Source organism: Alosa alosa, chromosome 12 (genome assembly GCF_017589495.1).
Source record: "Alosa alosa isolate M-15738 ecotype Scorff River chromosome 12, AALO_Geno_1.1, whole genome shotgun sequence".
NCBI lineage: Eukaryota > Metazoa > Chordata > Actinopteri > Clupeiformes > Clupeidae > Alosa > Alosa alosa.
The window spans coordinates 34,971,740-34,985,600 of NC_063200.1; the positions used below are offsets into that span (position 1 = coordinate 34,971,740).

At 40.2% G+C, this 13,861-nt stretch overlaps 1 protein-coding gene across 1 annotated transcript in view; it reads left to right on the top strand.

The window, feature by feature from the left end:
• Nucleotides 1-13,861, top strand: part of aggf1 (angiogenic factor with G patch and FHA domains 1) — a 123,358-nt gene that overhangs the window by 82,326 nt on the left and 27,171 nt on the right. Inside the window, exons 13-14 of the mRNA XM_048258804.1 lie at nucleotides 8,403-8,530; nucleotides 8,637-8,736. Coding sequence (XP_048114761.1) covers nucleotides 8,403-8,530; nucleotides 8,637-8,736 — 228 coding nt within the window. The remainder of the gene's footprint in view (nucleotides 1-8,402; nucleotides 8,531-8,636; nucleotides 8,737-13,861) is intronic.

Here is a 13,861-nt window from a genome sequence, read left to right on the forward strand (position 1 = left end):
TGCAGGATGGGATCCATGTATTGTAAAACAAAGGTGTGATATGGTGCGATTGTGGAACCGTCTTCTCAGTCTGCCAGAGGAAAGGCTAACTAGGAAATGTTTTAATTGGGATAGAGCAAAGCATCACCCCTGGTCTGGAGAGGTTTCAATAATACAGTCTGCGTCTGACTTGCATATAATGTACCAAAATAATTTGCAATGTAATATAAATGTTGTCAGATAAAGATTGTCAAGTAAATATGAAGATCAATGGAAACAGGATATATGGAAGAAGCCAAAACTTTTTGTTTATGTTCAGTTTAAGAATGATTGTTACAGAACCAGATATTTTCCTTAATCTAAATTAAGGCAAACTAGTGCTCAATTGAGAACTAGTACCTTACCTCTGGCAGTGGAAGTGGGTCGATTTAAAGGTACACCTTAACACTTAAGTTTGTGTGAATTCTGAGATCTTCAGGTTGTGGAAGATGAATTTCACTTTGTTTTTTATTGTCCTTTATAGACCCTTTCAACAGTAAAAACAAAAACAATGCTTGAACGTTCTATTTGGGCCCCAATCTACTTCCTCTGCATTAAGATAACATATGGAATGTTAAAATGGAAGCCTTGTGGGGCCAACTATGATGCTGATAATGGAACTGTCTTGAAAGGGTCCATTCTGCGGCTTAACTCATTGAATGCCAAGCTGTTTTCGGGAGCTTTGTCCTAGAGTGCCAGCAATCTAGACCATTGTTGATGATTTTTGTACAGCCACAGTATATTCTGTGTTATAGCTATGAACACATACAATGGCACGATTAAAAGGTGAGACTTTAAGCTCTCGGTGGGTGCAAACTGTGTATTTCTACACGCCTCTGTTCCTGAGAAATCCTAAGCTAAACAGTGGCTAGTTTTCATCAAAATCGCTGTTCTAGAAATGGAGATATATCGTCTTTCATGAAATATGAAGTGTTTGCCTGTTACTTACTTGTGTACTTTCCGGGAAGTGATCAGCGAGACCTGGTGAGACTGCCACCTAGTGATAGACCCACGAAAATGGCCTGGTTTTGACCTGACGTGCATGCCAGATTGTGTGTTTTCATGAGTTTTCGATCGTCATATATTTCATTTCCATTCATCACAGAGTTCCCAAAATCACATATAAGGTGTGTTAGAGTGTCTAGTTTCGTAATTAAAAAAAAAAGCTAAAAACGTAATGTTATGTTTTTTGGCACTCAACGCATGGGAAGGAAAAACGTAATATTACGTTTTTGGCACTCAATGAGTTAAGGAACTCTCTTTTTGAATCAATTCAGTTAAAAATTCCTGATATATTTTGGAAATATGAAGGGGAGATTTTGTGCTGGCTGTTTGAAAATGAGGTTTTTGCTTTGGTAAAATGTATAGAAAATGCCTGGTATCTGCGGCAAAGTATTTTGTATTATATCCCATATGACAAGCCATCTCTATTTGTATGTATACTTATTTTTAGTGGTTTAGTTATGTTATGTTGGGTTCTGTGTTACGTCACGTGGTTATCTGGAGATAACTGTGAAATTATTATTGCAGTGTCTAATAAGCCCATGAGGGCTGGGCACCATGGTGTTTGACACTTAAATAAACAAATTAATCAATCAATCAGTCATGTGAGGGGGATTTACACAATTGGGGGTCAATATTGAATGTAGTGTTATCATTCACACCAGCGGCCATCTAGACAAGTGCTATTTCAAGAAAAAGTCCTTGTATATGGGTTTAGAGGCATTTCTTAGTAAAAGTTGGAAACAGGACTTTTTATCATAATTAACATGTGCTGAATCCAACTAGCCCTGTTCCCAAGCAGAATTTATTTATACCATGTAAATAAATTAATATTGTTCACATCTGGGCATCTCAGAAATCTCCCGTGAGCAATAAATAAAAAGTAAAGGCTATGAAAAATATAAAAATGCAAAAAAAACTAGTATTATGCTAATTAGCCTTATTATACTCTTGACTATGTTTACGGTCCTCTTTGGCAAAGAGTGTGGCCTGACTTCATTGGTAAACATCTTCTTCGTGGTGGGTGGACACATGTTTGGAGTTTAAAATCATTGGAGTTCCTTCAAACTAATCACGAACAACCGTAGAAATATCAGTAGAATATTGCTATGTTTAAGTGTAATAAAGTGTGGACACCCAGAAACATGAACTGGTGACATGCTCCACCTCAGTCCTGTTGATGAGGATGTGGCTTTGTGTGCTAGCTTTTGACTTCCTGAAGTCCACAATGAGGTCTTTGGTCCTTTGGTGTTGAGAGTCAGGTTGTTGTCGGTGCTCCACGATGTTAGGTGCTGGACCTCCTCCCTGCAGGCTGTCTCATTATTGTTGCTGATGAGAGCAATCACCGAAGTGTTGTCTGCAAACTTGACAATGGTGTTAGAGCCATGTACAGGTATGCAGTTGTAGGTGAAGAGGGAGTAAAGGAGGGCTCAGCACACACCAGTGTTCAGGGGTGAGGGTTGAGTGGGTGAGGTTATCTAATCTAACAGACTGCGGTCTGTTGGCTAGGAAGTCCAGAATCTAGTTTCAGAGGGAGGTATTGATGTCCAGTTCACTGAGTTTGGTGATCAGTTTGGAGGGGATAATGGTGTTGAATGCTGAACTGAAGTCAATGAACAGCATTCTCACATAGGTGTTGCTATTGTCAAGGAGGGACAGGGCAGAGTGAATTGCCGTAAAGATGGCATCCTCTGTGCTCCTGTTTGCTCCTGCAAATTCTCTTGAAGCATTCTATACTGCAAACAAAATCTACCTCTGGGTACAAATAAAGTAACTTAAACTTGAACTTGCACTAGTTATAAAGTTATTCATCTAGCTATTAATTCACAGGACATGCAATCATTTTACTAACACAAATGTTCTGAAGAAATATGGGAAACACTTTATGGTAAAGGTACATGAATTATCATGAATTCATGCATGAATTAATTCATGATTTATGCATTATTTAATTCCTTTATATCCTATGAATCATCAGGAATTGACAAGAATTAATATACTCTCATTCATGATGACCTCATGTATGAACAAAGAGTAAATTTTAAATTCCGCACATCCAAATGTCTGACCTGGGACCAGGACAAACAAACGACCAGACAAAAAGAAGGGTGATTACCCGAAACGTCACGGAAAAATAAAAACAAGTGGGAGCAGAAAACCCTGGTTGAAGCGGACTCATGTATGAACAACAACTAAAGCATTAGGTGTGATGGGTATATCATTATGATTTATGATTTCTTAAGCATGATCATCATGATTACATACATTTTAGGATAATTGCTCATGCATTCATCATGTCTGTGGCCCCTCAAATAAAGTAGTGAATAATGACATGTGTTTAGAGAACTCCAAAGTTATGTTCAAATCAGAATTTGAGCAGTGATGACCACATTTTTGGCAGAAAAATAAAGTCATGATCATGGTTAATACATCATAATTCATAATGATGTGCCCACCGTACCTAATACTTTAGTAATGTGTTCATGTATGAGGTCACAAATGACAAACTATGAACTCAGTAAATTCCTGATGATTAATTAGATATTAATGAATTAAGTAATACATAAATCATGAATTAATTAAAGTACCCTTACCGTAAAGTGTTAGCGAAATGGGTAAAGGCCTGTGTAACTTACTCCGAGACTACATACATTACCAACCCAATTCGCTTCAATTATGTAAATGTAATGTAAATCAGGTTTTATGGCCAAGTATACTTGGGTATACAAGGAATTTGGTCTCTGCATGTATACCATCCGTGAATTAGTAAACACACAGGTCACAAATTGAAGCACACATTAACCTGGAGCAGCTGCCTTGCTACAGTGATGCTCGGGGAGCAGTGAGGGGTTAGGTGCCTTGCTCAAGGGCACTTCAGCCGTGGATGTGGGCATGGGAGACTAGTGCTCAACCTTTCCACCACCCACATTTTTCCTACTGGTCGGGGATTGAACCGGCAACCCTTTGGTTTCAAGCCCGAAGACCTAACCAGGCCACAATTTTAAACTTTACATTTCATCACTACACATCTTTCTTGACCCTCAAAAAACGTAAGTCTCATTTTACAAATACCGTGTGCCTGCTCAGTTATAACATTTTAACAATTACATTTTTCAAAGGTTTTTTCAGGTAATTAACCCTTAAAGGAGTACCGTCACACTGGTGTGATGGGAATGTTGAGAAATTAACGTTCTAAAGAATATCTGGGTTCATTGAATTCAACATAGAATTTTAGAACCTTCAATTGTTGCGGAACTTAGAACGTTCAAAAACCTACACCTTTAAGGGTTAACATGGGCATAATACTAGATTTTTTTTCTTTTTTTCACAGCCTGTATCCTTGATCTATTGGCCAAGGAAGATTTCTGTGAACAATATGAATTAATTTACATGGTATAATGACATCCGCCCAATGAAAGTGCCCAAAATCGCCATTTTGGCAACCATTTTGTTTATGCTAATTCGATGGTCATAAACTCAAAATTCAGCTTGGGAACAGGGCTAGTTGGATTCAGCACACCTTAATTATGTTAAAAAGTCCTGTTCACAACTTTTACTAAAAAATGCCTCTAGAAAGCACATATCTCAAAAATATCACCTGTCTAATCCTAGATTCTGCTAAACTCTCTCCACACACTCACAAACACATGGAAAATGATGGCTGGTGTCATATGTTTCTATTTTATATATTTTGAAAATCATATAAAGTGCATATAGTTAATAATGTATTGTATTTTATAATATGCATAATTACTAGTAGCTAAACATATTTAGTCATTTGAATACTTCATATTGATTTTTAAACTATTACACTTAAGCTTATCTTTAATGTGGTGTGTAGGGCTAGGTCTAATTGAGTGCACATTGGTGATGTGTAGGTGTAATTGAGTGCCTGTCACTTTAAGAAATATGTGAGGGTAATTAGCCTTCAGTCTCACGATTTTAGGCTAGTGAATAAAAGTTGTGCATAGTGCATAAGGATATGTGGATGCAATTCATTATATTTTCTATGTCATTAGATAAAATAAATGTTCAAAAAAACTAAGAAGTTGAGGAAAATCTTTCTGGGATCATAGAAGAGATAAGTGTCTTGCAATGTTCATTAATGATTTTAGTGAGCACTACTGACAGACGTGACCTGAGCTAGCGGGACAGTTAGCAAGGAGCTTTCTCCAGATGTAAAAGTTTGTCATGGTTGCGTAGCCTATTTGCGTAAACGCAAAGTGGTTCTCTCTGTGTGTGTGTGTGTATATGTGTGTGTGTGTCTGCGTCTGCGTGAGACTATTCAACTCGGTAATTGATCCATCTGGTCAATAGCCGCATTCACGCCACTTCATGATTAGATTAACGTAGCCTATGCAGGAAATTCTCGCATTATGGCAGCCGTGGCCCACTGGTTAGCATTCTGGACTTGTAACCAGAGGGTTGCCGGTTCGAGCGCGCTTGAGCAAGGCACTTAACCCCTCACTGCTCCCCGAGCGCCACCGTTGTAGCAGGCAGCTCACTGCGCCGGGATTAGTGTGTGCTTCACCTCACTGTGTGTACACTGTGTGCTGTTTATGTTTCACTAATTCACCGATTGGGTTAAATGCAGAGACCAAATTTCCCTCACGGATTTTAAAAAGTATATATACTTACTTACTACTTATACTTATGATGGCTAGAGCTGCGGGACTTCAACAAATTATGCGCAATACCGCAATACCGCAGTGAAATATAGGCCCTGGAGAGAGAAGGAAAGAACTTTAATCTTGCATATCCCTCTGCTACTCACTATGGAAAGTTTTCAGATCTGCACTCTTAGGTTTGCGACGCTTATCAGCGATTTAGTCGTGGCCAGCATATTTGAAAATATCAGCCACTAATATTGGCCGTTTCGCAGATGGCCGATGGCAGCAAAAAAGTCCCATATCGGCCGATACCGATAGCCTGCCGATATATCGATGCATCACTAGTAATTTCTTAGCCTATATATAGGCTATATGGTTTGTTCATATTTTTGTTATAGATGCAATGTAAAACACATTCATATTTCCCTGTTTCTCATACCACTGCTGCTTTGCACTCTACAACATAAGAAAAATTAGGCCGTACCTGACTCAATATGTTACTCAACTGCTGATACAGGTCATGGTCATATCCTGTCTCGACTACTATAATCACCCCTCTACTGTAATGCCCTTCCAGCCTGCACCGTATAAATGGTGCTGGTCTTGGATAGAGGAGGTGGATAGAGACGAAAAGCACTTTGGAAGCAGGTGTCAAAAACTCTGGTAACCAGGAGCATGTTTCTGCACTTTGTGCGCAAAGAAAATATTATATGGAACTAGAGGGGGGAGTGTTGCCATGGCACGAGTTACACCCTAGTCATCAAGCAGTTGTCCGAGCAATTCAACACACCTCACGTAGGTGGCTGTTTACTCGGCCGCTCCTCCGCTCAATTTCGCTCCCTGCTTCACTTAAAAATCATCCCGCTGCAGTGAAATCGCTCAACGCTCGCTCCAGTTTAAAAGAGGGAGAAATACAAGCCGAATTGTCACTTTAAACAGAAAACTTAAATCCCAAAGAACTAAGAGCAACGGCAATTTCACTCATAGAACATATTTTAATGTGTCGCTGTTACAGTGTACCTACCTAATTAGGTACAGTGGAACAACATGTACTATCAGGTACTATCATTGTACTTGCATTATGTATTTGTGGGTACCTACATATAGTTGTTACATTGTAATACTGAGTGCTTTTACAAAACTTTGCCAATTTGCCTAAATTTTCATCAGAGGCAAAGAGCTGACCTGAGACCTGCTGGATGGGGTAAATCTGGTCATGATAGATTTGATATACAAAGCATTCTTAGCTCCAGTCAAGGCCTCATTGTCTTCAGTGTACATGTATTAGCTGTGCTGCTACAACCTTGTTACTTTACAACCCTCTTTACTTTCCGTAGTCATGTATGAGTATTGGGAAATTTTCAATGGAAATTGAACATTCCCAATACTCAAATTAAAAACCATGTTTATCAAAAATTAGGCAATGGGTGAGGACGAACTTGATTTTGTTTAAAATCTTATACATTTGAGTTGAGAATAATAAATTTGGAGTCATTTTTAACTCTCGTCTGACATTTTAGCCTCATATCAAGACTATCACCAAGACATAGGTTTTCCATCTTAGTAACTGCTAAAATGAGATACATTTTTTCACGGTGTGATGTAGAAACATCAATTCATGCAAAGTATGTTCTTGACTTGATTATTGTAATGCTGTTTTCTGGTCTTCCTGATTGTGCTATTAGTAGTCATTCTGTTCAGAATAGAAGCACATTATTTGGCAGAACTACTTAAACCATTCACACCACCACATCCTCTCCACTCTCTTGATGGTTTCTTGGTTTCTTATCATTGGTTAAGAAAAGCTGGTCACAGAGCATTCACCAACTGTACTCTTTATCTTTGAAATGGCCTTCCATTAAATGTTAAGGAAGTAGCATTAGTTGATCTCTTTGGGCCCCATTATGCACCTGGCGCCAAGCGCAACACAAGGCTTGTTCATATCTTACACCAAGTTCAGTGATGAACCAGGCGCTCCTCTTCTATTGAACATTGCACCCATGGTTGTGTCAATAAAAAAAAATAGGTGTGGTCAGGAGCATGATCCAAAAATCGCTATCTCACCCTCTAAAATTCATTATGCCGCTGACCAAGACTCATATAAAGCACAGCTGAAGACGCATTGTCACAAGATGTAAGCAGCCCTTGGCAACAAGTCCCAAGCGATTTGTCAACACGATACGCTGTTTGATGTTGCCCAGCTTCCTCTTAAAGCAAATGACAGATGTCACTTTCATTGGTTTAAAGGATGTTACGCCCAAAACACACCCATGACTGATTAAGAAACATAAGAACAACCAATTTGAACTATGCGCCTGCTGTCTGATCACAGAATTACGCCATTAGATTAGCGAATGTGGGCTGGACACGCCAGAAACCTTGTGTCTCTGAACAGGTGTTTCATATCACTAAAACATTGCCCTAAAAACCTAAACTAAACACAAACTTTTACCAGCAACATTGGTGTGGTTGAATATTACAAACTTTTGATTGTCTCTTTTATATAAATATTTTTATATAAAATACTTTGCTTTACTTTTCCTGTATATTTCTGTTTTATTTTTTAAGTGATTTTGCACTATAAATAATACATTAATTATCATGATTTGGATGTTTTACTGTAGTTGATGCTATTACATTTTTATTGCAACATTTCTTTTTTATTGTTATTGTAATTCAAATATTAAAAGTTGCTTGGGATACAAACTAAATACAATAACCATATTACTGTCTGTGATAACGGTCTGTACATACTCTTTGTGTTGGAAACAGAACAGTGACTTTGAGGCCACCAAGGCTCTTAATAACCCTATGTATAAAGATCGGGCTAAGACCAGACGATGGATTGTTGGCAGTGAGGGAACCTTCTACAGGGATGATTCTCCTTCCTCTTTGCATGTGTGAGTGCCTTTGAAACACAGTTCCTGGGTATTTTTGCTGTCATTTTACTTTTGTTATCTCTTGTGACAACTATACCACACATGTTGCTCCCTACTTTTTTGTCAGTGAAATCAGTGAGGTCAACAAAGGCAGGAAAATCCTGGAGAAGATGGGATGGAAAAGAGGGGAAGGGCTGGGAAAGGACGGTGCTGGAATAAAAGATCCTGTGAGTAAAATAGCCCTGGCTTTTATTACTTTCATGCTGAAGTTTTTTATTACTTTCATGCACAAATCTAGTTCATGGTTATATTGTTAAATGTATTTAACCGATATTTTAGTCTTATTATTGTGTGCCACTGTACCGCCCATGGTAAACCTATTTCCGGCGATAAACTCGCCTTTACGTATCTGTCTGTCTCGAGGCAGCATGCGGGCTTATTAGGCATCTCACCAGAATTTAAAAGAAATCTGTCCGACAAGCATAAGAATAACATGTTTAAAATAAATGGTGCATATTTTGCAGAAACATGAATGTCTCCTTGTTCATGCCCTTTAGTCAATGGTAAGGCTACTAATCAATTCCTAGTTTACTTTGAAGTATTATAATTGCCACCCACTGACCTTTTTTGGTCTGGCTGTAGTATCTGTAGTCTCAGTATGCTATACAAGCAATAAGTATGCAGGTAAGTCCTGCGCATACTCAGACCCCAGGTACTAGGGCTGGGTATCGATCCAGATTTTCTGAATCGATTTGATTCCAATCCACAAGGTCACGATCCGATTCGATTCTCGATTCAATTTGATTCGATATCAATTTATTTAGGGATTTCTTTGTCAATAATAGTTTTTCTTGGTTATAAAATGACTTGAGTGGAGCATATCCCTATGTCAATGGCCTGTACTACAATACAAACTTTTCCAATAAGTGGTTAATAAGTACAATCTCCCTAATCCAATTGCTGGGTTGTCAATTTAAATTAAAATTACTTCTGCACATGAATAACTGTAACTGTTGACAGGAACTGTCTCGTGTGTGTGTGTGTGTGTGTGTGTGTGTGTGTATCTGTGTAAGAGGGACAGAGAGAGAGGGAGAGTCAAAGAAGTTAGGAGCAAAGAAGTTAAAGAATTAAAGAATTCCAGGTTTTATTTAAATTCTTAAGTTCTATCATGATCATAACAAAGTTAGTAGCCCTGTTTTGGCAATGAAATGATAACCACAAAAATGGTTGAGCAACAGTAACCATGAAATTAATTGGTTGAATAACAATACCCATGGCCGGGTTAAACAACAATGACCACATCTGGTCAAAGAAAAAAAAAACAGTAGCTCAGCAACCACAGCAAAGTGCAGGAAATTCTGCTTGACTGATAGGACCATCCTATTCTTCAGGAATGACAAAATGTTTCTGGAGGAAAAGGAGCTGGTCTACATGTGAGGCAGCTACTTTGAGCAGTAACAATATCACCAGCAGTTGAAAACACTCACTCAGATGGGACACTAGTCCCAGGTATGCAAAGGTACCGCTTTGCTAGGTCTGCCAGAAGAGGAAACTCCCCTGCATGCATGCTCCACCATGTCAGTGGATTTTGAGAAAGAGGAATAGATGTTACTTTCCTGTATCTGGTGACCTCATCCTGAGCTTTTTCAGTAGGAGTTTTCCTTAGTGGTGAAGTTTCTGGTGTGTAGGCTGACCCCAGTAAAGCCATCAGAGCAGATGAGTCTTTTGGCCTCTTTGGTTGAGTTGGAACAGGCACAGCCACATCAGCTGAACCATGGGAGGTGTCTTCTTGCTGTGCAGGTGTAGTTTCCTCAGCTGTCTGTTGATGTAGAAAAATATTAGAAAATAAAACCCAAATTCACCTGTTGAATATTACAAACTTTTGATTGTCTCTTTTATATAAATATTTTTTATATAAATACTTTGCTTTACTTTTCCTGTATATTTCTGTTTTATTTTTTAAGTGATTTTGCACTATAAATGATAAATTAATTATCATGATTTGGATGTTTTACTGTAGTTGATGCTATTAAATTTTTATTGCAACATTTATTTTTTATTAGTGGATTTGATCCAGCAAGCCCACTATTGTTCTTCTTAAGTTTACTTATTATTATTATTATTAGTGGGTTTGATCCAGCAAGCCCACTATTGTTCTTCTTAAGTATACTTATTAGTGGGTTTGATCCAGCAAGCCCTGCGGAGCAAGCCCACTATTGTTCTTCTTAAGTTTTCATATTATTATTAGTGGGCTTGCGGAGCAAGCCAACTATTGTTCTTCTTAAGTTTTCTTATTATTATTATTATATCTTCCTATTTGCCCACTTTTTGGCCGAACTACTGCTCCTAGACCGTTTGAGCTATCGACGCAGTTCGAACTCCAAAAATTCAGGCCCGAACCGGTGTAACTTGCTTGTTACTTTAAAATTCGCTGGCCCTTGTCGCTTTTAAGCGGTATTCCCGCTTTTCGGCGCTTTTTGGGCCCCATTGAAATGAATGGCGGAATGTTCAAGGATTCTAATTCCGATTGTGACATCACAGCTCTAATTGTTTAAAGGCCGTGTTGCAGGGTTCATTTTCCAACGAATTTGCACAATTTGCTTGTTGATAATAAACATTTAAACTGTTATCCATTGTATTTGATGTTGTTGGGTATCACAAAACGGAATATAATACGAAAAAGCAGGTACTATTTCACAGCGTTTGAAGTGATTCTCCTTTCCCCCACAATGCATTGCATTACGTCACCTTTGGGAGACTACAGACCAAAGCCCACCTTGAGACCCTTGAGATTAATTAGAGAGGAATAAAGAGAGACGAGTTAGGGATTGTTCAGCAGTAGATAGCGCAGATTATAGATAAATAGATAGGCTATAGATAGCCTAGATATGTATATAGACAGGTAGATAGATAGGTAGATAGATCATGTAATATGCTGGTCACAGGGGAGCTCCTCGACCAGCGGCCAAAATGCACTCGCTTCCCTAGTTACTGCAGCTCTCCACCAGTTTCCATCGGGACGGCACAGCCCACACAAGCACCTGCAAAACTGCGACTTGCCCATATTATCTCCCTCTTTGGTAAGCCGTAACCTGACGATGTCAATGGCAATCAATCCGCGAGCAGTAGTTATCGAAAATATTCATGCTGAAGACCACGACCAGCCTAATCGGCGGCGCTAGAAGCTAAGTAACTGGGGTGGCTCACAGGTGGGACTTAAAAGTTAGCCCAGCTAGCTATCATGATGCTTCATATTCTGATCTTCTGACTAAGTTTGCCCGGTAGCCTACTTATCTGAACTAACGACATGATCACCATCACTAGATATAAAGAAAATGTTGACTTTCATTCGGTGCTGTTCACTGACGGTAACAAAAAAAGTGTTGTAATGTTATAAGCATAATACATTGAACTGAATAGGTGCATTATGTAGCCTATATAACGAGGCCTCTCAAATTCAGAAAATTGCATTAAACTAAAATCGGAAGACATTGTTATCTTTGTTAGACCATAGGGTCGTTGTCATATAAATGCTGGAATGAAATTCGAAGTGTAAATATACAAACTTTATGTTGAAAGTGTAACCGCGACCGTTTCCCATAGGAATGAATGTAAAACATACCCTCCAAAACGAGACCTCCCGAAATTCAGAAAAATTACTAAATTGATATCAGGCACCGTTATTACCATTGGTAGATCATAGGGTAGCTGTGATATAAATAAATAGCTGAGGGAGGAGGCTACTTGAAACTGTGAGTTTCGGTCGGTGTGAGCGAGCGGACTTTCAGTTGACAGTAATTAACACCCTTTTGAACAATCTAAGCTGTCTAACGTCCAGAGGGCGGTCCACGCTGATGCATCATTAGTGAGACAGGAGGACAGCTGCATGCAATTCCTAGCAGAATAAAAATAGTGGCGGCTGCTGAAGCGGCAGCCCTCGTTTCAGCCAGCCTCGTTTAAGACAGACACGGTCAAGACAAGCAAGTTTACCTGTGCAAGTTCACCGAGCACAGGCACCGACAAAGGCAAAATGTGCCGTTCCTCCATATCTGTTATCACCGCCATTGCAGAAAACGGCATCATGCCAAAAGGGGCAGAAATGTCAAAAGGGGCAGAAATCCCCTTAACCTCCAGGAACTTAAACGGTCCTCACCAACAGAAACCTCCTTCTCCATGGGCTTGTGGAACTGTCAATCCGCAGTCAACAAAACCGACTTCATAGCTGGCTATGCCAACCACCTTTCATTGGAACTCCTTGCTCTCACTGAGACTTGAATCAAACCAGAGAACACTGCCACCCGGCTGCACTCTCCACTAACCTTACACTATCCCACACCCCTCGCCTATCTGGGCGAGGGAGGCGGACGGGCCTGCTGATCTCCAACAAATGGAAATTCACCCCGCTACTGCCTTCAAACAAATATGTCTCATTCGATTCCATGCCATCACAGTGATCGCCCCAGCAAAACTCTACGTGCTGGTCATCTACCGCCTCCAGGCCAACTAGGCGACTTTTATTGACGAACTTGACACTCTGCTATCCTCCATCCCTGAGCATGACTGTCCGCTTCTTGTTCTCGGTGATATGAACATCCACTTAGATGCCCCAGGCTCAGCGGACTTTTTGGCCCTGGTCCACTCCTTTGACCTCGAACTGGTTCAAAGCCCACCGACTCACAAAGCTGGCAAAGAGCTTGACTTGATCTTCACTCGGAACTGCAGCACAGACACCCTCATGGTGACGCCTCTCCATCTTTCTGACCACTTCTTCATCCAGTTCAACGTCAGCCTGTCAGAACAGCCTCCGGCTCCTCAGCCGATGGTCACATTCCCGCCAACATCCGAACCTGTCTCCAACGCACTTCTCCTCTGTGGTTGCCTCCGGTCTACCTCCACTCAACACCTTCTCCTCTCTGGAGGTTAATGAAACCACCGACTTCGCTCTGCTCCACACTGACCTCGGTGTCTAGGCGAAGCTGTGCCCTCTTACCACAAGGCCAGCTCGATCCAAACATTCTCATCCATGGCTAAATGATACCCTCCGATCGCAGCGCACCAAACTCAGAGCCGCGGAGAGGAAATGGCACAAATCCAAACTAGCTGACGACCTCAAAAACTACCAGACACTCCTGACCTCCTTCTCAGCCAGCATCACTGCTGCTAAGACTGCTTTCTACCATGACAAAATCAACAGCGCTAGACACACTCGAAAACTTTTCTCAACCTTCAAATCGCTACTCAACCCTCAGCTGCCTCCTCCTCCATCCAGCCTTACTGCAGATACCCTCGCCTCATTTTTTTCAAACAAAGTGGCGGCAATCAGCAGTCAATTCTCTACATGCCCACTCAACG